Raw genomic sequence first — 25,010 nt, 5'->3', positions numbered from 1 at the left:
CTGCCATCTTCCAGTTAAGCAAAGGTGTTTCCTGGTACCCCACAAGGGTGCTAATTTTTTAATAGAAAAAAAACTGGGGCCAGGCTCAGTAGTGCACACCTGTAATCCCAACACTGTGAGAGGCTGAGGTGGAGGATCGCATGAGGCCAGGAGTTTGAGACCAGCCTGGGCAACATAGTAAGACCCTATCTCTACAAAAAAATTAAAAAATCAATCAAGCATGGTAGCACTCACATGTAGTCCCAGGTCTTCTGGTAGATGAGGTAGGGAATTGTCTGAACCCAGGAGTTTGAAGCTACAGTGAGCTATGATCACACCACTGCAATCCAGCCTGGGGGACAGAGCAAGACCATGTCTCTTTAATAACAAACAAACAAACCAAAAAAATTGGTCTCAGAATGTAATAAAATGATGGCATTTCAGAAAGGAAATTCCAATATTTAGATGAATCCTATTCATTCTTTCCTATGACGTAGCCCTTGATTCTATCTCTCCTAACAGATTAAAAAAAAAAAATTTCCACTAAAATGCAGATAAATACACCTGTGTTAAGGCTAATATAACTTAAATGGTTCTTGTGTAAAAATATTTTGATTTCAGCAGGGCTTCTTGACACTTAATCTGAAAGTTAGAAGTTGCTGAAAGAAGAGAATTTAAAATAAGAGAATGAAATGAAGACTTTGGAAAGTCCTCAGGGGTGGCCCTCTGCCGTTCCCTATCTGAGGGTGTTAGGTACTTGAGAGGGCGATGGCAATTAGCTCTTTTGCCTATGTGAGGTTATCCATTTCCTGGTCCTGTAAACTAAACAAAAAACCATGTGTTCATCATGACATGGCCTAAAAAGGCTCAATGACTCCCTGGGACCCAATCTTAAAAATTCTGTTTTGCTGTTTGCCTGTTTGTTTTTTTTCAACCACTGCTCTCCCCTCAGCATTACGATGGGTATCTATATTATGGGATGATTTTTCTCCCAGAGCTGAAATTATTGCAGATATATACAATGACATGTGTTCCCATTGCCCTTTTTAGAAATATCTGCAAAGGTATTTCTTTCCTTTAGCAAAGTAGGTATTCACTGTGGACATTCAAAGTAATTGATTAGGAAAGAGTTTTACATGAGGCGGTCTGGAAATAGGAGTGACCAGGACTTGTAACCATAGAGTTTTGAGTACCTAGGATCCTCAAGCCACGTAGAATACCTTGGCCTCACTCTGCTTTCCTCTCTGAAGGATGTAGCAGAGCCCAGGGTTAATTAGCAAGTTGGCTTTGAGCTCTGGGAGCCCAGAGAAGTATAAGATAATCTTATGATCAGATACTGCTAGAGTGTGAAATCAGGTACAGTTTCTGTAATGTGTAACTCACATTACAGATTCGTAATGTGAGTTGCATCTTGCTCGTGTTTGCAGAATTGTATTAAATTAAAGCACTGTCCATATAGTCATACATATGGATGAACACACACCCTCCAACAGTACAGTTGTTAACATATTCTAGGACATAGATTTCATGAAAAATGTCTGGGGACTCTGAGGTAAGCTAATCTTTCTGTTTTCTGCTTTGGAGGAGAGTATGGAAAAGAAAAAATGATGGCGTTTTTACCAGGAAGCAAGGTTAAACAAAATAATTTGCTTTCCTTTGAGTTGATTGGTAGGTAATATGAAGATAGACATACCTAGTAATCTTTATTTTTACAAGTAGTGACTTCCAGAGTGATCTAAAAATACACTTTTCTGCTTTGTAAAACAAGAAAAAACAATCAGTCTAAACTATAATGACAAATATGAAACATACCTAGTTCACAGCAGGCACTTCCTGTTGTTTGCTAAACATTCAGAAGGTGTGAGCCCTGCCATCCTGTCTTTTTGTGTTTCACAGGGTTTTCACTTTCTTCTGTGGAAGAAGATGGTATTCGAAGGCTGTACGTGAATAGTGTGAAGGAAACCGGTTTAGCTTCCAAGAAAGGTAAGTCAATGAAGGAGGGCTGGTCTGTCTGTCTTAAATGCCCTTTGGGGCTTCTCTAGTTTTTGAATGAAAAAGATAGGCCCAAAGGACTCATTTGTGGAAAGTATTTGAACATTTTCTCGTTGAAAACCCTTCCAGGGAATATGCATTTTATTCCATTAACTTAAGTGTACCAGAAAGATCATATTCGTGAACTTTTTTTTTTCTTTTTTTAATTTTTAGAGACAAGGTCTTGCTCTATCACCCAGGCTGGGGTCCAGTGGCACAATCATAGGTCACTGCAGCCTTGAAATCTGGGCTCAAGCCACCCTCTCACCTCAGCCCCCCGAGTCACTAGGGGAGTACAGGTGCATGCCACCACACCTGACAAATTTATTTACTTATTTATTTTTCAGAGTCAGGGGTCTTGCTGTGTTGCCCTGGCTGTTCTTGAGCTCCTGGCCTCAAGCGATCCTCCTGTCTCAGCCTCTCAAGTCACTCATTTTTAGATTTTAAGTCTGATTGAGCCCATTACCATAGGGCTGGTGGGAAATTCCATTCTAATCATGTGGTCTCCTTCTCCATCTTCTAGGATGGTGTGGGGATCCTGGGGGGGTTCTTCCTGGAGCAGAGCATGGGGGAAGACCCCTCTGTACTTTGGTCCACACTGGGCAAAGCTGACATTGGCTATTGCCTGAGCCTGCAGAGCTCTTTCAAACCAGTTGTTCTGTTGCTTCCGTTCATAGAAGAATCTGCGAAAGTTGAGAACCTAGGGATTTGAGATCCAGCCTCCCTCCCCTTCCTTAGAGAGCGCTTCGCTGCTACATCCTGCCTGTTTCATTTTAGCCCTTAAATGGCCCATAATGCATTTGGGCTACTTGGGGAACCCCCAACTCTCCATCCTTTTTCTACCCCTGGAAAGTCTTTGCAACCTAGATGATTTGCTCACAGTGCTAATTTCTTAGAGCTACTGTAATAAACTGTTATACACTGGGTAGCTTAAAATAACAGAAATTTATCCTCTCACCATTTAGGAGGCCAGAAGTCTGAAATTAAGGTATTGGCAAGATTGATTCCTCTGGAGCCTCTGAGGGAAGAATGGCTTCATGCCTCCTTCTGGTTTCTGGTGTGAAAGCAGCACTTGGCATTCTGTGGCTTATGGCTGTATCACTCCAATCTCTGCCTGAAGTCACATGGCTTCTGCCCTCTGTGTCTCTCTGTGTCATTAACATGGCCTTCTTATAAGAACACCAGTCATTGGATTTAGGACCTACTCTAAATCATTATGAGTTCATTGTAACTTTCATGTGTAATAGTATATAATTATGTGTAATTATTATATAATTATCATGATGATATTGTAATTATTATAATTATTATATAATGATATATAAATATATAATATATAGATATATAATGATATATATTGTATTAATATATAATATATAGATATATAATGATATATATTATATTAATATATAATATATAGATATATAATGATATATATTATATTAGTATATAATATATAGATATATAATGATATATATTATATTAGTATATAATATATAGATATATAATGATATATAATATATTAATATATAATATATAGATATATAATGATATATAATATATTAATATATAATATATAGATATATAATGATATATAATATATTAATATATAATATATAGATATATAATGATATATAATATATAAATATATAATATATAATGATATAACATATTATATTAGCATATATTATATATAAATATATAATATATTAACACATTATATAATAATCATTAATATACTTATGTATAATTATATATAATTATATAATTATGATGTGTAATTATTATATAATTACAATGATTATATTATTATAATTTCATCTGTGATATATATCTATCCCTATTTCCAAAGAAGGTTGCATTCTGACATTCTAGGTGGACATGAATTTGCGGGGGGACACTCTATTCGACCCACTATACTCACCGTAAATAAATGGGACAGGTAGGTAGGGCTGGAAATCCACCTTTGTTTCTTTCTTCTTGCTATGGGATTTGTAGTTTCATCCAAGAAGTGGCAAAATAATACGTGTTGAACGTCAGAGATCAACACATCCAGGTCAACTGTGCTTAGATGTACTTACCTTGCATCTATTGTGTTAACTACTGCTGAATGGAGCAGAAAAGGGAAATTGAGTGCTGATCTTCGCCACTGCCTTTTTTGTCCTGGTTCAGCTGAGTTCTGGGTAGTTCATGGCTTGCAAAGCTACCTGTGCAGGTTATATTGACCTGTCCTATAAACACTGGAAAAGCACAACTGCGGACTTGGCTATGCATGGAAAGGCAAAGGTGTGACGAGTGGGAAATAAAGTCAGGATAATTTATCTGTTGCTGACTGTCACAGAGGAGCATTTTCCTTCTTTTTCCTTCTATACTTTCTAGGCCATAGGCAGCCTGGGGCCAGAGTTTGACCCAGTCACTGAGCTGTATCTCAGCTAAGAGCAGAGATGACAGGATTTCTTCCCCTTCAAGCCCAAAGACTGATTTTTATCTCTTTCAGCACAATGAGTGTGCCGGTTTGCGTGGCATGGGGGTGGGGAATCTGCCGCCCTGGTTTCAGTCACATCCTGTTGTAGTTCTTTGAATCTGAGAGCCCTGGTGTTAAATGAAGATGAACGGTCGTCTGTACCAACCTCCTTGCTCTGTTCTCAACGGATGCAAGAGTGATGTCCATTCTGTCCTCCTGCTCCACAAACACGATCCCAACACCTGGTGTGTCTAGAAAGATATTGGGGGTATTTCATGTTAAATTTAGCTGGGAATTGGCCGGGCGTGGTGGCTCACACCTGTAATCCCAGCACTTTGGGAGGCCAAGGCAGGTGGATCACCTGAGGTGAGGAGTTCCAGACCAGCCTGGCTAACATGGTGAAACCCTGTCTACTAAAAATACAAAAATTAGCTGGGCATGGTGGTGCGCATCTATAATCCCAGCTACATGGGAGGCTGAGGCAGGAGAATCACTCGAACTGGGGAGGCGGAGGTTGCAGTGAACTGAGATCATGCCATTGAACTCCAGCCTGGGCAACAAGAGCAAAACTCCGTCTCAAAAACAAAACAAAACAAAAATTAGCCAGGCATGGTGGCACATGCCTGTAGTCCCACCTACTCAGGAGGATGAGGCACGAGAACCCGGGAGACAGAGGTTGCAGTGAGCCAAGATCGTGCCACTGCACTCCAGCCTGGGCAACAGAGTGAGACTTCGTCTCAGAAAAATACATAAATAAATAAATAAAAATTAAAAAAAAATTTGGATCACCTGAGGTCAGCAGACCAGCCTGGCCAACATGGTGAAACCCCGTCCCTACTGAAAATACAAAAAATAGCTGGGTGTGGTCGTGAGTGCCTGTAATCCCAGCTACTTAGGAGGTTGAGGCAGGAGAATCGCTTGAACCTGGGAGGGAGAGGTTGCAGTGAGCCAAGATCGCACCACTGCACTTCAGCCTGGGCAACAGAGTGAGACTCCATCTCAAAAAAAAAAAAAAAAACTGATTTAAGATATTTTAGAAACCTGAATAAGGATGTCCAGGGCGTGTGACTCTGTGAAGCTGGGAAGTGAGAACTTCTTCGTAGGGTCATTTTCTGCAGAATCTGAGTGGGATGCCTGAGGGCCTGGGAGGCTTCTCGTTCCTGCAATTTGTCATTTGTCTTTGCCTGCCCTTCGCTCACTCCCTTTTTCAAGTTGGTTTTTCCATATTGGTGTATAAAATTAGAAATTGGGCTCCTTTTCTCTTCCTAGCTGAAAGGATTATTTTATTTTCTTTCATGTTCTTTCCAACCTCTCCCTTTCTCAGGGTGCTGGAATGTTCTCCCAGTGCCAGTTTGAACTGCACCTCGGTGTCTCAACTTCCTGTTCTTCTAGGTTGGGCATGTTCATGGTCGTTCCCTTGGGTCCCAAACTTTGGCAATTCCCTTAGCAGATCCTTTGGGGATCTACCAAAAGAGATTCATCCCAAGGTTCTTACGTAGTTTGAAAACAAAACAAAAAAGGACAAAATGATTGCATTGGGTTCTTGAAACTGTCATCTGTAAGTGTTGGAATGAGACATTCTTACTTCTGTCCTCATAGCCAGAGTGAACACCCTGCGTTTTGGTTCCTTGGAAATAATCAATAGATATTAGCTGGCTGTGACTTAAGTGTGTACTGAGGCATGAACATGTACGAAACACAGTGATGGCAGTCATCAGAGAGCACTGCCATTCCCCGCTCGCCCCGCCCCAAAAGTGTAGGAAGATAGCCGGAATTAATTAGCATTTGTGAGAAATTGGCAGATGCTTGGAACGCATAGATTAATGAAAGAGTAAGTTTGTTTGCTTGATGTATGAAGGACCGGCTTGGCATGTTGTAACCTGCAAATCTAGAACCTTCAGAACCTGAGGCCCCTGTCCTCTCCTGAGGATCACTCCTGAGCACCGCAGCATGTCTGCAGCAGCACCTGGGGCTGTGAGATCCACAGCAGGTGTGCCCTTTATAGCAGAGCTCCTAAGCTGTTGTGTTCTGATTATGTGTGTGACATTAAAAATTTTCCATCTTGCGTTGGCAGGCCTGAAAGCGGGAGATGAGATTCTTGAGATCAATAATCGTGCTGCTGACGCCCTGAACTCTTCTATGCTCAAAGATTTCCTTTCACAGCCCTCGCTGGGCCTCCTGGTGAGGACCTACCCCGAGCTGGAGGAAGGAGTGGAGCTGCTGGAAAGCCCACCCCACCGAGTGGACGGCCCTGCGGACCTTGGCGAGAGCCCCCTCGCCTTTCTCACCAGCAACCCAGGTATGGCTGTGCAGGGTGCTGGGGGCGAGTCTGAACTCCATTCTGCCACGTCCCGGGGAGTTTATCACGCGGCTTTTGTGTTTCAGTGAGTGCCTCTGTCTGGCAGGTGGTATAAAATGTGTGCGCAAGATGGGCTGATGACTGGCCCTGCATTTCCTGTTGAAATTTCAAAGGCGCAGGGAACTTTATTTTCTCATAGAACTGTTTTGGTACAAATGCACCTGTCACCCATGGGCAGCTTTATAATGTTTCTGCTGTTTCTCATTTTGAAGAAAGGTGAATATTTAGAAGACTTTGCTGTGGATGGAGATACAGAGGCACAGAAGTGTTGGGAATTGGGTCACGTGTGGTGGCTCGCACCTGTAATCCCAGCACTTGGGAGGTGGAAGCAGGAGGATAACTTGAGGTCAGGAGTTTGAGACCAGCCTGGGCAACATAACGAGACTCTATCTCTCCAAAAAAAAAAAAAAAAAAAAATGAGCTGGGCATAGTGGAGAGCACCTGTAGTTCCAGCTACTTGGGAGGCTGAGTCAGGAGGATCGTGTGAGCCCAGGAGTTTGAGGCTGCAGTAAGCTGTGATTGCACCGCTGCATTCCAGCCTGGGAGACAGAGGCCTGTCTCTTAAAAAAAAAAAAAAAGAAGATGAACAAGTGCTGGGAATCACATAAGATGCTGAAACTAAGTCCTACCTCTGTTCCTGCCTTCTCTGTCATCATCTTCCAAACCACTCAGCCCTGCTTTCCTGCTGTCTGAGAGAAGGACATGAGTTGAGATGCTGAGAGGCCCAGAGTGGAAATGTGTGCAGAGCTCTTGTTTGCTCTGTTTGTCTTTTGGACTTTTTCAACCTGAAGGCTGAACCCAAGCCGGTCAGTGACCCCCCTGCCCTGCCCTTCCTTCCTCTCCCTCTCCTTCTGGCAACCTTTGCTCATTCTACTAGAAGCAGCGTGAGTGCCACCTGCCTTTCGAGGTCTTCCTGGGACCCTACAGAGTTAGCTCTCTCCTCTGGGCCCCCACGACCCTACAAATTTGACTTCCATGTGGGCGGCCCTCATTAGATCATGCGATTCTTACTTGCTGTGTCTCTCTTTTTGCCTGAATGTGTTTTCTGAGACTGGGTTTATATCCCTCATTTTTGTCTCCCTGACTCTTTACATGTGGTTCGCTACATGGGTGGCCCCTTCTTGTTCAGCAAGAGGGTGAGTGAATGATGGAACAGATGAACAGCGTAGATTGCTGTTGTTTATTTCTCCACGACCAGGTTCTAGGGTTTGGGTTGATTTAGTAAATTGGGATTTTGTCATTATTTTCTCTTTTCAAAGCTTGGGATAAAAAATGAGCATTCCGTTCAAAATCTGAAATGGAAGACTCTTGGGTACTTGGATATTCTTGCCCTGCTATTGTTGTTTTTCAAATCATTTTCTGAAGCTTGGCTTTCTGAGAAAGCAGGAGCCCTCATTCTTTTGTTTATTGGCTCCTTGGAAGATTTTGACAAGTTGAAGCTTCAGAAAATTGATTGCTCTCAGTTACAGTTGACTTCCTTGACTCATTGTGTTATTGTGGTCCCCACATCTCAATCAAATTTTTGAAAAGTGGCTCCCGTGAGTTGTGTACCCTTAATAAAGGAGAATGAAGACCATAAAGGCTGTTATTTCTTGTGACCACAAGATGGCAGGCTCGATCATGTAAAACGGTTCACAGATACAGTTGTTTTGGAATATGACTTTGAATGAGACATATTATGTTAGATTAGATTATTCAAAGGATTTTATAAGCCTGGACATATGTGCTATAAGCAACAGTGTGTACTCAACTTTCTTTGGATTTTTTTCTTCTGTCTGAGCCCTTCTTCTGGGTTACAGATACCAAAAAAAAAAAAAAAAGAAAAGAGGTTGGTAAACTATAATCCATAGGCTAAAAGCAGCCCACCACCTGTTTTTGTAAATAAAGTTTTATTGGAACACAGTCACGCCATTCATTTACACCTTGTCTCTGGCTGTTTTCCTTCTGCAATGGCAGAGTTGAGTAGTTGTGACAAGGACTTAGGGTCTGCAAAGCCAAAAGTATTTACTCTATGGCCCTTTACACATAAAATTTGCTGTCCCCGATGTAAAGTATGACTGAGATTGCTCACAATTTGTTTTTTTAAAGATAGACACTGTTAATGTTTTGGTCTATTTCTTTCTTCTTTTTTTAAAAAAATCTACCGGGTGCAGTGGCTCACACGTGTAGTCCCAGCACTTTGGGAGGCCAAGGCAGGCGGATCACCTGAGGTCAGGAATTTGAGACCAGCCTGGCCAACATGGTGAAACACCACCTCTACTAAAAATACAAAAATTAGCCATCCGTGGTGGCAGGCGCCTGTAAACCCAGCTACTCGGGAGGCTGAGGCAAAAGAATCTCTTGAACCCAGGAGGCAGAGGTTGCAGTGAGCTGAGATCGCACCACTGCACTTCAGCCTGGGCGACAGAGCAAGACTCCGTCTCAAAAAAAAAAAAATCTGTGTATGTATATGTACGTGTACGTGTGTTTGCTTAAAAATCTATTAAAATACATTTAATAGAGTTTAAAATGCATTGAATAAGTCTTGAAATGCATTTAAAAGATTTTTGAAATGCATTTTATATATATCTGTTTTAGAAATATCTGAGTATTTCTGTGTATACAGTTGCTGTCTGGTCTTTTGTGTGGTGGAGTTTTAAACTAAACAACTGGACTTTACAACTGACCACGTTACCTCCTTCAGACCACTCGCCTTTGGAGGCTGTGCGCTAAATCCATGGACCCTGCCATTATTTTAAAACACATTAAAACTGCAATTTTGGGATCATCTTTGGAAGGTTTTTTTTTTTTTTTTTTTAATTAAGTGGCCATAACTCGGAGCTGATATTTTTTAAGTATTTACTATGTGCCAGGCATGGAGCTGAAAGTTTGATAATAACTATGACTCAAATTTTGTCCTCCAGTTTATGTTTTAGTGTAGTTTTTTGTTTTTTCATTGCTTTATCTTTTTTTTTGAAACAGAGTTTCTCTCTTGTTGCCCAGGCTGGAGTGCAATGGTGCCATCTTGGCTCACTGCAACCTCTACCTCCTGGGTTCAAGCGATTCTCCTGCCTCAGTCTCTTGAGTAGCTGGGATTACAGGCACCTGCCACCTCACCCGGCTAATTTTTGTATTTTTAGTAGAGACAGAGTTTCACCATGTTGGTTAGGCTGGTCTCGAACTCCCGAAATCAGGTGATCCGCCCGCCTTGGCCTCCCAAAGAGCTGGGATTACAGGCATGAGCCATTGTGCCCGGCCACGTTGCTTTATCTCTTAAAATTTTGCAATTTTACAATCATCAAAAATCCTTCAGGCTGGGCGTGGTGGCTCACGCCTGTAATCCCAGCACTTTGGGAGGCCAGGGCGGGCGGATCACCTGAGGTCGGGAGTTTGAGACCAGCCTGACCAACATGGAGAAACCCCGTCTCTACTAAAAATACAAAATTAGCCGGGCATGGTGGCACATGCCTGTAATCCCAGCTACTAGGGAGGCTGAGGCAGCAGAATCGCTTGAACCCGGGAGGCAGAGGTTGTGGTGAGCCGAGATTGTGCCATTGCACTCCAGCCTGGGCAACAAGAGTGAAACTCCATCAAAAAAAAAAAAAAAATCCTTCAGAACAGAGTCCGCTTTGTCAAGTTAGGTAATCAGACTGACTCAAGAATAAAGCATGAAAGTAAAGCCACTGTATTGGTTTTTTTTTTGTTTTGTTTTTGATTTTGGTAAAGTTTCTAAACTGGTTTCAAAATTAGTAAATTTCAGAAGAATTCCTGAATACTCGGTCAAGTAGCAGCCCAATTGGACCTGCTGGCAGGGAGAAGGCACTTCACTTCCCCACCTGGGTCTCTGCATTATCTGCCTTCTAATTGCTTCTGCTTCCTAGTCCCCACTTAATAGTGGAAGATAAAAGTGGAGGCAAGTAAACAGGATAAAATAACTGAAAGATTGCTCCGTGATGGGGCAGAGATAAAGCAGTATCAGCAGACCGCTGCAGTTAAAATAGAAAACAACCAAGAAAATTTTGTACAATGGGCAGGATGGACTACAACCTTACTCTAAATTTAGAAGTAACTACAAATAGGAAACATCCTGAGTGGCAGGTTTGAGGTTTGATGGGAGTAAGTTAAGGTGGATGATTGGTGTCCTCGACAGAGAGCCTTGCTGGGTCTCAGGGACCCTGGGGTCCACGTAAGTGCTGGCTGCTGCCTGGCTGCTGGAGGCTTGTCCTGCAGAGCTCTACCGTCTCACAAACTCAAGTGGTCAGACTTGGCCAGGTCCTCCCTTAAGGACCCCGAGTGAGTATGGGATTAGCTTTCAAAGTTGGATTATTTCTGAACTGCTTTCTCATAGAGAGGTTTGTTTGTTCTATGTAGAAGCATCACAGCCTAGTGGCTAAGATTAGGGCCTGGAACCAAGTTCGTTGGAACTTAGTCCATTTCTTTGGAACTCAGTCATTGGTGGGGGGGACAGAGTCTCACTCTGTCGCCCAGCCTGGAGTGCAGTGGCAGGATCTCGGCTCACTGCAACCTCTGCCTCCCGGGTTCAACTGATTCTCCTGCCTCAGCCTCCCAAATAGCCAGGATTACAGGCATCCACCACCATGCCCGGCTAAATTTTGTATTTTTAGTAGAGACAGGATTTCACTGTGTTGGCCAGGCTGGTCTCGAACTCCTGGCCTCAGGTGATCCACCCGCCTCGCCCTCCGAAAGTGCTGGGATTATAGGCATGAGCCACCGTGCCCGGCCAGAAGTCAGTCCATTTCTGTGTTCATCAGCTTCATGACCTTGACCTGGTCATGCTTAATCCCTCTGTGCCTCAGTGTCCTCACCTATAAAATGGGGATAATGCCACACTGACATCTCACTGGGCTGTTGTGAGGACCAAATGAGGCATAAAAGTAAAGCATTTAGAATATTACCCAGTAAGTGCTCAATAAATGTTTTGTACCTGAAGCCATTCTCTTATGGGGGACTTGAGGATTCCCTGGCCTATGACCAGAGATTGCTCTTTTTCAGTATTCTTCCTGCCTTCTACGCCACCTCAGTCTGCAACAGGTGAATTACCTGATAACTAAGTTTATGAATTACACCTTGTTTATATTTTCCTTTCTCAAGTAGAAAGAAATGAATGTTGTAGTCTAGAATGCTGAGGTTCCTGGCCCTTTTTCAGAGCTCATGAGTCACCTAGTCTGGGATGGGGTCTGGGTCTGCATTTGTTCTGGTGGTTGCTTCTCATGTCCAGCCCTGCTTGGGAGCCACTGCCTTAGGTCACCAACTCTTCCTGGTTATTGCTCCCCACCCTTTTTCTTGTCTTGGTGGAATCATAAGATAATTGGAATTTTACGGTGACATGCAAACCTTCTGTAGTTTCTTGATCACATTTTGTGGTCTGCTTCATTGAGATTTTTTTGTAATGAAAATTTGTTAGGTGGTCTTGTAGTACATTCTCCATTCTCCCGTTCCTTGGTTTACGAGGGAAGCCTGCTGAATGGGTTGCCACGTTGGCTTAGAAAGCCAGGATCTGCATAAGGAGAGTCTATCCTGAGTGTTCTCTGTAAGACTCAGTTTCCTATCCTTGGCTGTTTGCCATCCCTGAGTTCTGGTTGCAGTCTTACTGGAGCTACTTTCATCTGTTTGGTTTTTTTTGAAGCATTTGTTTTCATACGTATTGGTAGGAAAAAAAGGGAAGGATGTCTAGGACAAAAAGATAGTTCCTCCAGTGGCTGTTTTTATAAAAAGATCTTAGCAGTGAAGGGGAAGCTACAACAGGAAGTTGCAGAACTGTATTTGTGTGAGGTTTCAAAAAAGTCTCTCTTGTGTTCTTGTGTGATTTATTTTGCATACTGATCTTATCTAGCAATATTAACAATCTGGGCTAGGTAATGCTTTGCTGTGGGGAGCTGTCCTGTGTGTTGATGTTTAGCAGCACCCCTGCAAGCCACTACAAGACAATAGTATGCCACCTCCCCAAGTTGTGCCCATCAAACCTATCTTCAGACATTGCCAAAAGGCCACTGGGCAGCAAAATCTTACCCAGTTGAGAACTACTGGCCTAATTTATTAAAAGGTATAGCTCTATTACCCTCTTAGGGAAATGTTACAGGGAACATCAATATAGGAAAGCAAAGCAAATCTAGATGTAAAACAGTTCTTAAAAAAAGTTTTATAGGCCGGGCGCAGGCTCACACCTGTAATCCCAGCACTTTGGGAGGCCGAGGCAGGTGGATCACCTAAGGTCAGGAGTTCCAGACCAGCCTGACCGACATGCTGGAACCCCGTCTCTACTAAAAATACAAAAATTAGCTGGGCGTGGTGGCGGGCGCCTGTAATCCCAGCTACTTGGGAGGCTGAGGCAGGAGACTCTCTTGAACCTGGGAGGCAGAGGTGGCTGTGAGCCAAGATCGCACCATTGTACTCCAGCCTGGGCGACAGAGGGAGACTCTGTCTCAAAAAAAAAGTTTTATAAAGCATTTATTGAGAGAATTCCAACACAAATCCCCATTTATGGCCGTGTTTTTCCTTTTTACATCAAGGAGAAAGCAAAGAAAAAATAAATGGAATTATGTAACAGTAATTATGCAAAACTTCAGCTTTTATGCAAATTATAAGAATCATAGTTCAAGTGACACCATTAGTGTCTTTCCAAAGTTTCAGACGCCTGTTTATCTCTCTCTTTGGGTTCACGTTCACTTTATTTTTGTGGTTCATGCAGCTCTGCTGTGATTGTCCCTAGAATTCCACTTGACCAGTTGGGGCGAAGCAGGTGCCTTGGTTTACCTCAATGAGTAGCCCACAGGATTACAATAAAAGTGCCAGAAGCCAGGCGTTCGTTGTGGCTCACACCTGTAATCCCACCACTTTGGGAGGCTGAGGCGGGAGGATTACTTGAGCTCAGGAGTTTGAGACCAGCTAGGGCAACATAGTGAGACCTTGTCTCTACTAAAAATTTAAAAATTAGCCAGGCTTGGTGGTGTGCACCGGTAGTCCCAGCTACTCAGGCAGCTGAGGCAGGAGGATCACTTGAGCACAGAAGGTTGAGGCTGCAGAGATCCTTGATCATACCACTACACCCAGCCTGTGAGACAAGCAAGACCCTATCTCTAAAAAAGAAAGTAACAGGCTGGGCACGATGGCTCACGCCTGTAATCCCAGCATGTTGGGAGGCTGAGGGTGGATCACCTGAAGTCAGGAGTTCAAGACCAGCCTGGCCAACACAGTGAAACCCTGTCTCTACTAAAAGTACACAAAATTAGCTGGGAGTGGTGGCAGGTGCCTGTAATCCCAGCTACTCAGGAAGCTGAGGCAGGAGAATCGCTTGAACCTGGGAGGTGGAGGTTGCAGTGAGCCAGGATCGCACCACTGCACTCTAGCCTGGAGGACAAGAGCGAAACTCTCTCTCAAAAAAAGAAAAAGAAAAAAAAGGTAACAATTTAAAAAGTAATAATAGTTCCAGCGTTCCAAGAGCTGCTTCTTGTTCAAAAAATGGTTATTCCTGCTGCTGTGTTGGAGAAAGCCAAGTTCGTGTGGCTAACAGCAGGCCCATGGCATGTTAAAGGCAATTAGGGCCAGCGCTGGAGTTGCAGAGTCAGACCCTTTGATAAACCTCAGGCATGTCTGTCTGATGCCAAGTGGAAGCTTGTGCTCTGCAGTCCAGACCAATGTCCCTCCTGCAGGAAGTAGATTAAGCAGCGTTTGTTGAACAGGAAAGGCCTCTGTGATAGCCGTGAAAGTCGAAGGCACCTTGCTTCAGAGCGAGGAATTGCCAGGTGCTGAGCACGGACAGCCGCTTGGTCTGCATGGGCAGGACGTGCCTCTGTGTAGTACCCGTGAAGTGTGAGGTTCTATTTTGGTCTGGTGTTCCATGGAGATGGCCTGGAGCTCGATTCTGAAAACCGAAGACAGTCAGGCGACAGGGAGGGGCAGCAGAGGAAGAGGAACTGCACAGATTTCTCTTCCCACAAACAAATATGGTCCAGGGCTTCAGATTCTCTGAAGTCTCACAGATACCCGGCAGCACATGGTCCTCTGTTTGTTTGTCGATAACATTTGGAGCCACGCACGCCTTGTAAACTGTCGGCCTGCTGTGCTTCTTGTCACACAGCACATGGCCTGCCTGGGTGGGCCCTGCTAGGGCCGGGGGCGGGGTAACTTCCAGTGAGATATGATTGATGACACCGTCAAATCCTGCGTGTGAAAAAAACATGTTTCGGAGACTGAGATGCTCTATTTTGATATTTTTAAAGATTATTAATGTATATTTGACTTTCACAACAAGCTAACAGGATTAATAAATTTTTATGGATTTTTAAATTTCTCTCTATAGGAAACAAAGACTGAGATTTTGTGACATTTGACTAAAAAGAAGTTACTATTTTAAATCTACAGTTTTAATGGAATTTTAAATTTCTCTTTATAGGAAACAAACTGAGATTTTGTGACATTTGATTAAAAAGAAGTTATTATTTGTCTACCAAGTTCAAGTTGTAACATTCCTTTCTTTCTTTTCTTTCTTTCTTTCTCTCTCTCTCCCTCTCTTTCTCTCTCTCTCTCTTTCTTTCTTGGTTTGTTTTTTAGCTTTGTTGGAGGGGTGAGTGTTTATGCTGATGTTATTATGGGTATTTATATGGAATTCTTAAAATCTTATAACAGTAAAATGACTGAAACGCAAAATAAAATTATATCCTAACAGTTGAGTTCCAGCTAAATATCTTTATTGACAGTGTCTGAGCTTTCTTTTGTCCCCACCCCCAATCGTTTTTTTTCCATCAGGGATTTAAACTCAGGCATTAAAAAGACCTTTTAAAAGTTTAGTGTTGTAATTGTTTCTCTTTGTCAATGTTTGAATTGGAGGGTCTGCTTAGAACACATTGTTAAGACATCTCACGAGGCCAGAATTTTTTTTCTTCCTCCTTAAGCTTAAGTCCCACATGGACTTGAATGAAACCAAAGTAGATGTGTGTAATCTGGGTAAATGAAAGGTAAATCTCAATGTAAACTACACTAATATGTTTGTACTTCCCCAAATCTCCTCGTTGTCTGTCCTGTTGATGGTGTGTCAGAGGTACTGATTGCAAACGTTTTCGCAGTCACAAAAATATTATTGGAGGTAACTTAAAAGGCAAAGCATTGATTTTACTTGTTCACAACAATCAATTCTATTTACAGCATTACCGCAGTTTTTTTTTTCTTTCTTTCAAATAGAGTTGGGGTTTCACTCTGTCACCCATGCTAGAGTGCAGTGTCACAATCATGGTTCACTGCAGCCTTGAACTCCTGGACTCAAGTGATCTCCTGCTCTAGCCTCTCAAGAGTTTGGGATTACAGTTGTGAGCCACTGCGCCGGGCTCTATAGTGGCTTTTGACTTGGCCTATGATCCCTGTCTGAGAGAGTCCGCAGTCCTGCTCTGGGCTTCTTCATTCCCTGAGACTTTGTCTCTCTAGATTGAGCCCTCTTCCTCTCCCCTGGGCCCCTGCTGCATGCCTGGCAGTGTGCTCAGTACTAGGATATGGATGGGCATTCCTGCTTGCTCTGGCTGCTTCTCTGGCCACAGCTGAGCCTTATCTTCAGCTTTCTTCTCTCTCTGATTGGTAGCAGAGCTGTCATGCTTTGTTTCCTGGTAAGTAGGTGGGGACAGGAATGTCCAGAACAAAGAGGATAATTTCTCCAATTTCTATCATTAGGGGAAAGCCGCTCACCTACTACTATTGTGAGTAGTACAGGGGAAGCTAGAGTAGGAAATTGCAAAACTCTGTTTGTATGGGATTAAAAAAAAAAACAAAAAAAAACTTGACAATGTTGTTGTCTACACTTCTTAAGCTGGGAAGGCCCTGAAGTATGGGAGTGAGAACAATGCCCTTTCCCACTTGAATTCCCTCTTCCTCCCATGCTGGTGTCTCTCCTCAGCTTCCTTGAAGCATACCACTGTCACCTCCTGCTTTCTGGCTTTCTGGTATCATGAAATTCCCCCTAACCACTTATTGGTTATCTACTACCACGTAACAAACCACTCTGAAACAACTTGTTCTACTTGCTCACTGTTCTGTGGCTCAGCAGTTTGGGCCAGGCTCAGCTGGTTGGTTGTTCTGCTGACCTTCCCTGGAGTCACTCATGTGGCTCTGTGATCCAGTGGCCTGACTGGGGCTGGAGGGTTTAAGATGGCCTTAGTCACTCCCACTTATGGTGACTAAACAGCTGGGCCTTCTCTCCTTGGCGTCTCTCATGGGAGGCCAGCTTGAGATTTCTTTGTATGGTGGGCTCAGAGTTCGCAGCAGGGCAAGACCAGAGACTGCAAAGTCACTTGAGGCCTTGGCTCACAATTAATATATTATCTCTTAAGTTGCATTCTGTTGGTCAAAGCAAATCACAACACCAGTCCAAATTCATGGAGTGGCGAAATAGACACAAAAGTCTGTGCTTAAAGAGATGAAAGAAATAATCACTGTCATCTTTGCAAACGATCTGCTACAAACTGCATTGCCCATTTTAATTCATTTTATTGATTTTTACCTTCAGTTAAGGATAGAAAACATGACATATGGGGGTAAAAAAAATATATGCTTTAGAATCAGATACACCTCCAATTATTGATTTGTAGGAGTTCTTTTATATTTTAGATGTTAATATTTTGCTAGTTATATGTATGAAGATAACTTTTATCAGTCTGTGACATGTCTTCTTGTATTTATGGTGCCTTTTTACAAACAAAAGTGTTTAATTTCAGCAAAATCTGAATTTTCAATCTTATATGGTTTGTACTCTTTCTATCTTGTTTAAGAAATCTCTCTCTCCCCTGAAGTAATAAACACTGTCTTCTATATTTTCTTCTAGAAGATTTACAGTTTGGGCTATTCATATACTGGTTTATATCTCTGGTACTGATTTTTGTGAATGGTGTGAGTTAGGATCCAATGTTATGTTTCTTCATGTGGGTAATCTACCATCCTAGCATCATTCGTCAAATATTCTATCCCTTTCTCACTGGTCTGCAATGGCACAACTGCTGTATTTCACATTTCCATAAACAGATGACCCCCAATTTTTTTTTTTTTTTTTTTTTTTTTGAGATGGAGTCTCACTCTGTCACCCAGGCTGGAATGCAGTGGCACAATCTTGGCTCATGGCAACCTCCGCGTCCTGGGTTCAAACGATTCTCCTGCCTCAGCCTCCTGAGTAGCTGGGATTATGGGTGCGTGCCACCACGCCCAGCTAATTTTTGTATTTTTAGTAGAGATGGGGTTTCACCATGTTCGTCAGGCTGGTCTCAAACTCCTGACCTCATGATCCTCCTGCCTCGGCCTCCCAAAGTGCTGGGATTACAGGTGTGAGCCACCATACCTGGCCAGATGGTCCCCAATTTATGATGATTTGACTTAATGATTTTTTGACTTTATGATGGGTTTATTGGGACATGACCCCATCATAAGTTGAGGAACATCTGCATGGGATGGAGGCACTGTTTCTGAGCTCTCTGTTCTGTTAGCCTGTTCTGCACTGCTTTAGATTACTGTAATTTTATAATATGTTTTTGAGATCTGGTAGGTAAAGTACCCTAATCTTGTTTTTCTTTTTTAAAACTGTCTTGGGTATTATTGGCCTTTTTTTCTTTCATAAAATATTTAGTTCCAAGAAAAATGTTGCCAGTGTTGTCTGCATCTGTACAGATTCTTTGGTATTGCTTGAAACTTACACTGTGGCCTAATATGTGGTCTATTTGCATAAATTGCTAATTCTTATGGAAAATGTATATTCACCAATTTCTTGGGAATAGGTTTGAAATGCATTCATGGATCAAACTGTATAATTACTGATTTTTACATCTTCTGTATCCTGACTAATCGACTGTGTCTGACATTTTTGAAGCTTTCTTTATGTTTGCCTAATATAGTTTTCCAACCTTTTAATATTCTGTGTCTTTTATGTTTAAGTCTATTGCTTCCATATAGCATGCAGCTGGGGATTTGTCTTGCACTGTTTTTTTCTATAATCTAAACATGAAGTTTAAGTATTACGTTCAGCCTATTTTACATTTAGTTAGAATATCTATGTATTTTTATTTGTTTCTATTATATTGTTTTGCTGAATTTGTCTTGCTTGTTTTTCTTTTCCTTTCCTGTCCTCTTCTAGGTTGCATTTATAAATTCTGCTTTCTCCTTTCAACCTATATAATCTATTTCTGTTCTTTTAGTGTTTGGTCTTAAAATTTTAACGTGATTATTAACAGAAACCAAAGTTAGTATTTCTAGTTCCCTCTTGCATAAAATTATGAAATGGCTTTAAATATGATCACTTCCACCATTGTTTTAGTTACAGTTTATATATTTTTTTTTTGGCCCCAAGTACCTTTTTTGGGGAGTTGGGGGGGTTGTCATATATACTAAAACTTACTTGGTGTGTATCAGCTGTTTATCATTTTCGCTTGTATACCAGATCTTTTTCTTTCTTTCCCCACCTGAAAGTACATCCTTTAGAGAACTTTTTCAGTGAGATTCTGTTCATGATAAACTTTCACATTCTTTGTTTCTCAAAAGTCTTTATTAAAGTCTCCTTCGTGGATGATATTTTAGCTGAAAATGCAATTCCATTTTGATAGTTTTAACATTTGAAGGTTTCTTTAGGAGCTCTAGTAAGTTAATGTCTTCCGATAGATGTTCCAGTCTTTTCTCATTTCGTCAATTTACATCTCATCTATTGAGTGTTCATTTCATTGGTTATAGTTTCTATTTCTAAAAATTCTATTAATTTACTTGTTTTTTGAAATTATCTCTTTCTTCTTCTGTATTATTATTATTATTATTATTATTATTATTATTATTATTTGAGACAGAGTTTCACTTAGTCTCCCAGGCTGAAGTGCGGTGGTGCGATCTTGGCTCACTACAACCTCCACCTTCCAGGTCCACGTGATTCTCCTGCCTCAGCCTCCCAAGTAGCTGGGATTACAGGCATGTGCCACCACCCCCGGCTAATTTTTGTATTTTTAGTAGAGACGACATTTCACCATGTTGGCCAGGCTGGTCTTGAACTCCTGACCTCAGATGATCCACCCGCCTCAGCCTCCCAAAAGTGCTGGAATTACAGGCATGAGCCACCGTGTTCAGCACCCTTTCTTCTTTTAAAAAAATATTTTAAGCATACTTACTTGACATTCTACATCTGATCATTGCGGTATCATTCCTTGGGGGTCTGATTTTGTCAGTTATTGTGTCTGTTGCCTCTTGCTCGTAGTGATGTGTTGCCTTTTGTGTTTTATAATACAGGATTATGGGTTCTTGTTTGACCAAGCTCTATCTCTGGGTATTATATGATATCATCATTAAGAGTGAATTCTTCCAGAGTAGATTTGTTTTTGCTCCTACCAGATGCCTTGGAATCCAAACACGTGAAGTCAGTCCTATGATTAGAATATCAGGGGGCCTGGCGTGGTGGCTCACGCCTGTAATCCCAGCACTTTGGGAGGCCGAGGCGGGCAGATCACGAGGTCAGGAGATCGAGACCATCCTGGCTAACACGGTGAAACCCCGTCTCTACTAAAAATACAAAAAATTAGCAGGGCATGGTGGCGGGCGCCTGTAGTCCCAGCTACTCAGGAGGCTGAGGCAGGAGAATGGCGTGAACCCGGGAGGTGGAGCTGGCAGTGAGCCGAGATCACACCACTGCACTCCAGCCTGGGCCACAGAGGGAGACTCCGTCTCAAAAAAAAAAAAAAAAAGAATCTCAGGGAACAGGCTGGGCCTGGTGGCTCGTGCCTGTAATCCCAGCACTTTGGGGGGCCAAGGCGGGCAGATCACCTGAGGTCAGGAGTTCAAGACCAGCCTGGCAAACATGGCAAAACCCCATTTCTACTAAAAATACAAAAATTAGTCAGCATGATGACAGGCATCTGTAATCCCAGCTACTCAGGAGGCTGAAGCAGGAGAATCACTTGAACCCATGGGGCGGAGGTTGCAGTGAACTGAGATCACACCAGTGCATTCCAGCCTGGTCGACAGAGTGAAACTACGTCTCCAAAAAAAAAAAAAAAAAAAAAAAAGAATCTCAGGGAAAAAACCTGCTGTGTTCCTCTTCCACCCTCCTACCCCAAAGTATAGGCAGAATTTCTTTTTCCATCTCTTTTTCTTTTGCCAGTGAGCACTTTTTTCTTTTAGTCTATGTCTTTTTAGACTGAGGGGTGTGGCCCCTCAGGGGAACCATATGAATGTGGGAGATTCACTTCTAACTGCTGAAGTTGTACTGACCCAAGCCCTGTTTTCTGTATCATGTATCATGGGCTTACAGTTAAAACCGAAGGCTCCAGGGAGTGGGTCTCAAACTGGGTGGTGCTGCTGTTGGGAAATGTGTGGGTGCATTTTTTATTGTCACAGTGGCAATCAAGTCCTAATCGTTTGGTGCTCAGGAGCCAGGGAGCCTAGTGCCAAGTGTACCTACCAAGTGCACAATTCTGCCCCAAAAGAATTGTCCCCCTGCTAACACCAACAGGTTCTCACACCCTGTGGGAAACGCTGTTTTAGGGCTTGGGGATTGATGGATATACTTAGGCTGCCGTAGCATGGACACTACCCCACTTCCTTTATCAACTTTATCTTCTTCATTTGGGTTTTTGAGAGTTTTTGGAGCTCAGCTTTGTTTAAAAAGGACATTTGTTTTACTTTATTTAGCATTTCTAAGTGTTTTGTAGAAGTAGATTTATTTGTTTGCTCTTCAGGAAACCTGGCTCTCACGGTATTATTAAAAATGAAAATCCAGCCAGGCACTGTGGCTCATGCCTGTAATCCCAGCACTTTGGGAGGCCGAGGTGGGCGGATTCAGGAGTTCAAAACCAGCCTCGCCAACATGGTGAAACCCTGTCTCCATTAAAAATACAAAAGTTAGCCGGACATGGTGGTGCACGCCTGTAATCCCAGCTACTGGGGAGGCTGAGGCAGGAGAATCACTTGAACCCAGGACTCAGAGGTTGAAGTGAGCTGGGATTGCACCACTGCACTCCAGCCTGAGTGACAAGAGTGAAACTCCGTCTCAAAAAAAAAAAAAAAGGAAATCCTTTTATTTGCTTTCCCACTATTTTATAAGCATCAGCTATCCTAGGCATTGTGAGTGATGGGATGTGCAGGGTTACAGCATTTCTCTGCACAGTCTATGGGTTGTTCAACTCCAGGAGGTTGTGATTCTGCAGACCACAGTGTGAAGGGGGCCCCTGTCAGTCATGCCTCCTGGCTGCTCTGGATGTCCCACTGAGGATGCTGTGGTTCCTGTGATCAGAGCACTGAGTGCTGTTGCCATTGTGTTCCCAGATGAGCTTGTCAACTGTTTCACATCACGGATCAATACCTGTACCTAGGTCATTGCCCCCGTGCAAAATATTCAAGCACTTTTGCTTCAGCAATGACAGTTGACATAGATGATATCTGCCAAGTTAACTGAGCTTCCTTCTTTGACCACTACCACCTTCAGAGCAAGTAATGAGTGATCGAATAATGAGAAGAAACACAAGAAAATCCAAGAGCCAGAGCCAAAAGGTGGGGAGACAGACAGAAACCTCTAAGCCATTCAGGGTACACTCACTTAGTTGGTGCTTCATTCCAGAGAAGAAAGGGACAGTAGGAGGCAGCATTGGTGCCAGGTTTGCTCAGATGTCCACTTCCTCCCTAACTTTCCTGGCCAGCTTGGACCTGAATAGAAAGTGTTGCCAGGCAGCTTACGGCTGTAATGGTGTCATTGGAGCAAGGTAGCCGCTTTGCAGACGGAATCTTTCATCTAAAGCATCAGAGGCTCCTTCTGCTCCCATTTCTTCTCTTTCCTTCTCTCTTGTCTGGTTATATTGATAGTGCTCTAGTCCGTGATCCAGTGCCTCATATTTTAGGACAGTGGTACTCAATCCACTGTCTTCTCAGATTCAATTAGAGAAGGTTTTTAATGTTCTAGAGTCTTTCTATTCCAAATGTGGTCCATGGACTTGCAGTTTTGATTAGTATCATTTGGAGCTAGTAAGGAACACAGAATCTTAGGCCCAACCCCATGCCTGTTTACTGAGAATCTGCATTTAACATGTTCCCCTGGGGATCCAGATGCTCTGTCAATTTGAGAAGCACCCCAGGGGAAAGTGATCCTCATATTCTCTTCTCAATGCAGAGGACCACTATAGAGAACCACTGTGGTGGGCACTCAGTAAATAGCAAAGGAAGAAAGTTGCTTGCACTTTTGCACAGAATATCATGGGAAGAGCAGGTATTATAAGATGTTTATAGTTTGCCAGACTTGGCAAAAACAGATGTTGCAGGATTTTTCAGGTAATGGATATGGGACAGTCATTTTTTTTGTTGTACTGTTCTCAGTATGGCTTATTTAATTATTTTAGTAATTAATGAATTAATTCATCAATTCACTAATTGTAAAATCAACAAAATCAGTTAATTTTTTAGTATATAACATGTATATTCTTTTATTATAAATTATTATTGTCTTAACTTAGGCTGTTGTAACAAAATACCATAAACTGAGTGGCTTAAACAACAATCATTTATTTCTCATGGTTTTAGAGCCTGGGAAGCCCCATCATCTGGGTACTAACCAATTCAGTTCCCTGGTGAGGGCTCTTTTCCTGGCTTACAGACAGCTGCCTTCTTACTGTGTCCTTACATGGTAGAGAGAGAACGAACTCTGGTTTCTATCTCTTCTTGTAAGGACACTAATCTCATCCATGGGGACCCCACCCTCATGACCTCATCTAAACTTAATTACTTCCCAGATATCCCTCTTCTAACTATTACATTGAGGGGTAGGTCTTCAACATTAGAATTTGTATGGGGGGAGACAAAGACATTCAATCCACAACAATTATTATTTATTATGAAAAATATAAAGTAATAATACTAGTAGTAACAGTAACAGCTATCATTTTAATTTGATTGAGCCAAAGTGATGGAGCTTGTACTTGGAGGGTCTTACAGTATATGTACACGTCATGAGCGAGATTCCTTGTCCCCCTCACACAGGGGTGGCTTTTAGCAGTTACTATCCATGTTGACCCACATTTTCTTCTGATTTCATCTGACAGGGCACAGCCTCTGCAGCGAGCAGGGCAGCAGTGCTGAGACCGCTCCAGAGGAGACTGAGGGGCCAGACTTGGAATCCTCAGATGAGACTGATCACAGCAGCAAGGTGAGAGATTTTCATTTTCACATCCCATGCTTTGAACCACTGAAGAATCACAGCTGACAACGTCACCTACACAGCTGTATGTGGTTACCAGGCCTCTCCATGGACGAAGTGTTTTTGCTTCTGAGATGTTGCTGAATAGCAGGATATGAAATCCAAATTACAGCCTTGGTAACAAACCTGTATGTGAGAATATAGGGCAGAAATCACTCGTAATGAAATAAAATCCCTTTTCTTTAATTTCTGCCACTGCTGGAGCTCCCAGTTAATGCCATAATTTTATTCCATTTCCCTATTACATCTTCATTTGTGTAGGATGAAACAGCATCCAAAGTATGTGGGATTGAGTCAGCTATGCTTTCTTGCTACTTAGGGTTTCTGTAATGAACTCTTTTTGAATTACCTGCATTCAGCTCTTGTTAAAAGTGAGCAACTTTTATGTTAAAGGGAAAGAAACCATATTTTAAAATTAATCCAAATACACTTTCCCTTAGTTGAACATAGTAAGAAAGTTCTCCTGACTTTTTGGTGCAAGACACTGAAATAGTTGCCCATAATTTTTTTTTTTTTTTTTTTTTTTCCCGAGATGGAGTCTTGCTCTGTTGCCCAGGCTGGAGTGCAGTGGCGTGATCTCGGCTCACTGCAAGCTCCGCCTCCTGGGTTCACACCATTCTCCTGCCTCAGCCTCCCAAGTAGCTGGGACTACAGGTGCCCACCACCACGCCTGGCTAATTTTTTGTATTTTTAGTAGAGACGGGGTTTCACCGTGTTAGCCAGGATGGTCTCGATCTCCTTACTTCGTGATCCACCCGCCTCGGCCTCCCAAAGTGCTGGGATTACAGGCGTGAGCCACCGCACCCGGCCTGTTGCCCGTAATTTATCATGGTTCTATTCCATTTCATAAAGAGTTCCATGGGTCAGTAGCCTCTTTTACCACAGTCTTCAAAACACAACCCAACTTGAAACCTCTGTGTTATCTGAATCCAAACGACACTGCCCCCCCAAAAAAAGCAATTGCGTGTGATTATGTTTCCATACTTATTCATCTT

At 42.5% G+C, this 25,010-nt stretch overlaps 1 protein-coding gene across 14 annotated transcripts in view; it reads left to right on the top strand.

The window, feature by feature from the left end:
* TIAM1 (TIAM Rac1 associated GEF 1) overlaps positions 1-25,010 on the top strand; it is a 441,301-nt gene that overhangs the window by 370,610 nt on the left and 45,681 nt on the right. For all 14 annotated transcript variants that reach the window (XM_054542445.2, XM_054542444.2, XM_024239448.3 and 11 more), the window contains 3 exons: positions 1,876-1,962; positions 6,549-6,773; positions 23,861-23,964. In XM_054542445.2, coding sequence (XP_054398420.1) covers positions 1,876-1,962; positions 6,549-6,773; positions 23,861-23,964 — 416 coding nt within the window. The remainder of the gene's footprint in view (positions 1-1,875; positions 1,963-6,548; positions 6,774-23,860; positions 23,965-25,010) is intronic.

Source organism: Pongo abelii, chromosome 22 (genome assembly GCF_028885655.2).
Source record: "Pongo abelii isolate AG06213 chromosome 22, NHGRI_mPonAbe1-v2.0_pri, whole genome shotgun sequence".
NCBI classification, from domain to species: Eukaryota; Metazoa; Chordata; class Mammalia; order Primates; family Hominidae; genus Pongo; species Pongo abelii.
Note: the sequence above shows the minus strand (reverse complement) of the source record. Positions and strands in the feature narration are given on the sequence as shown.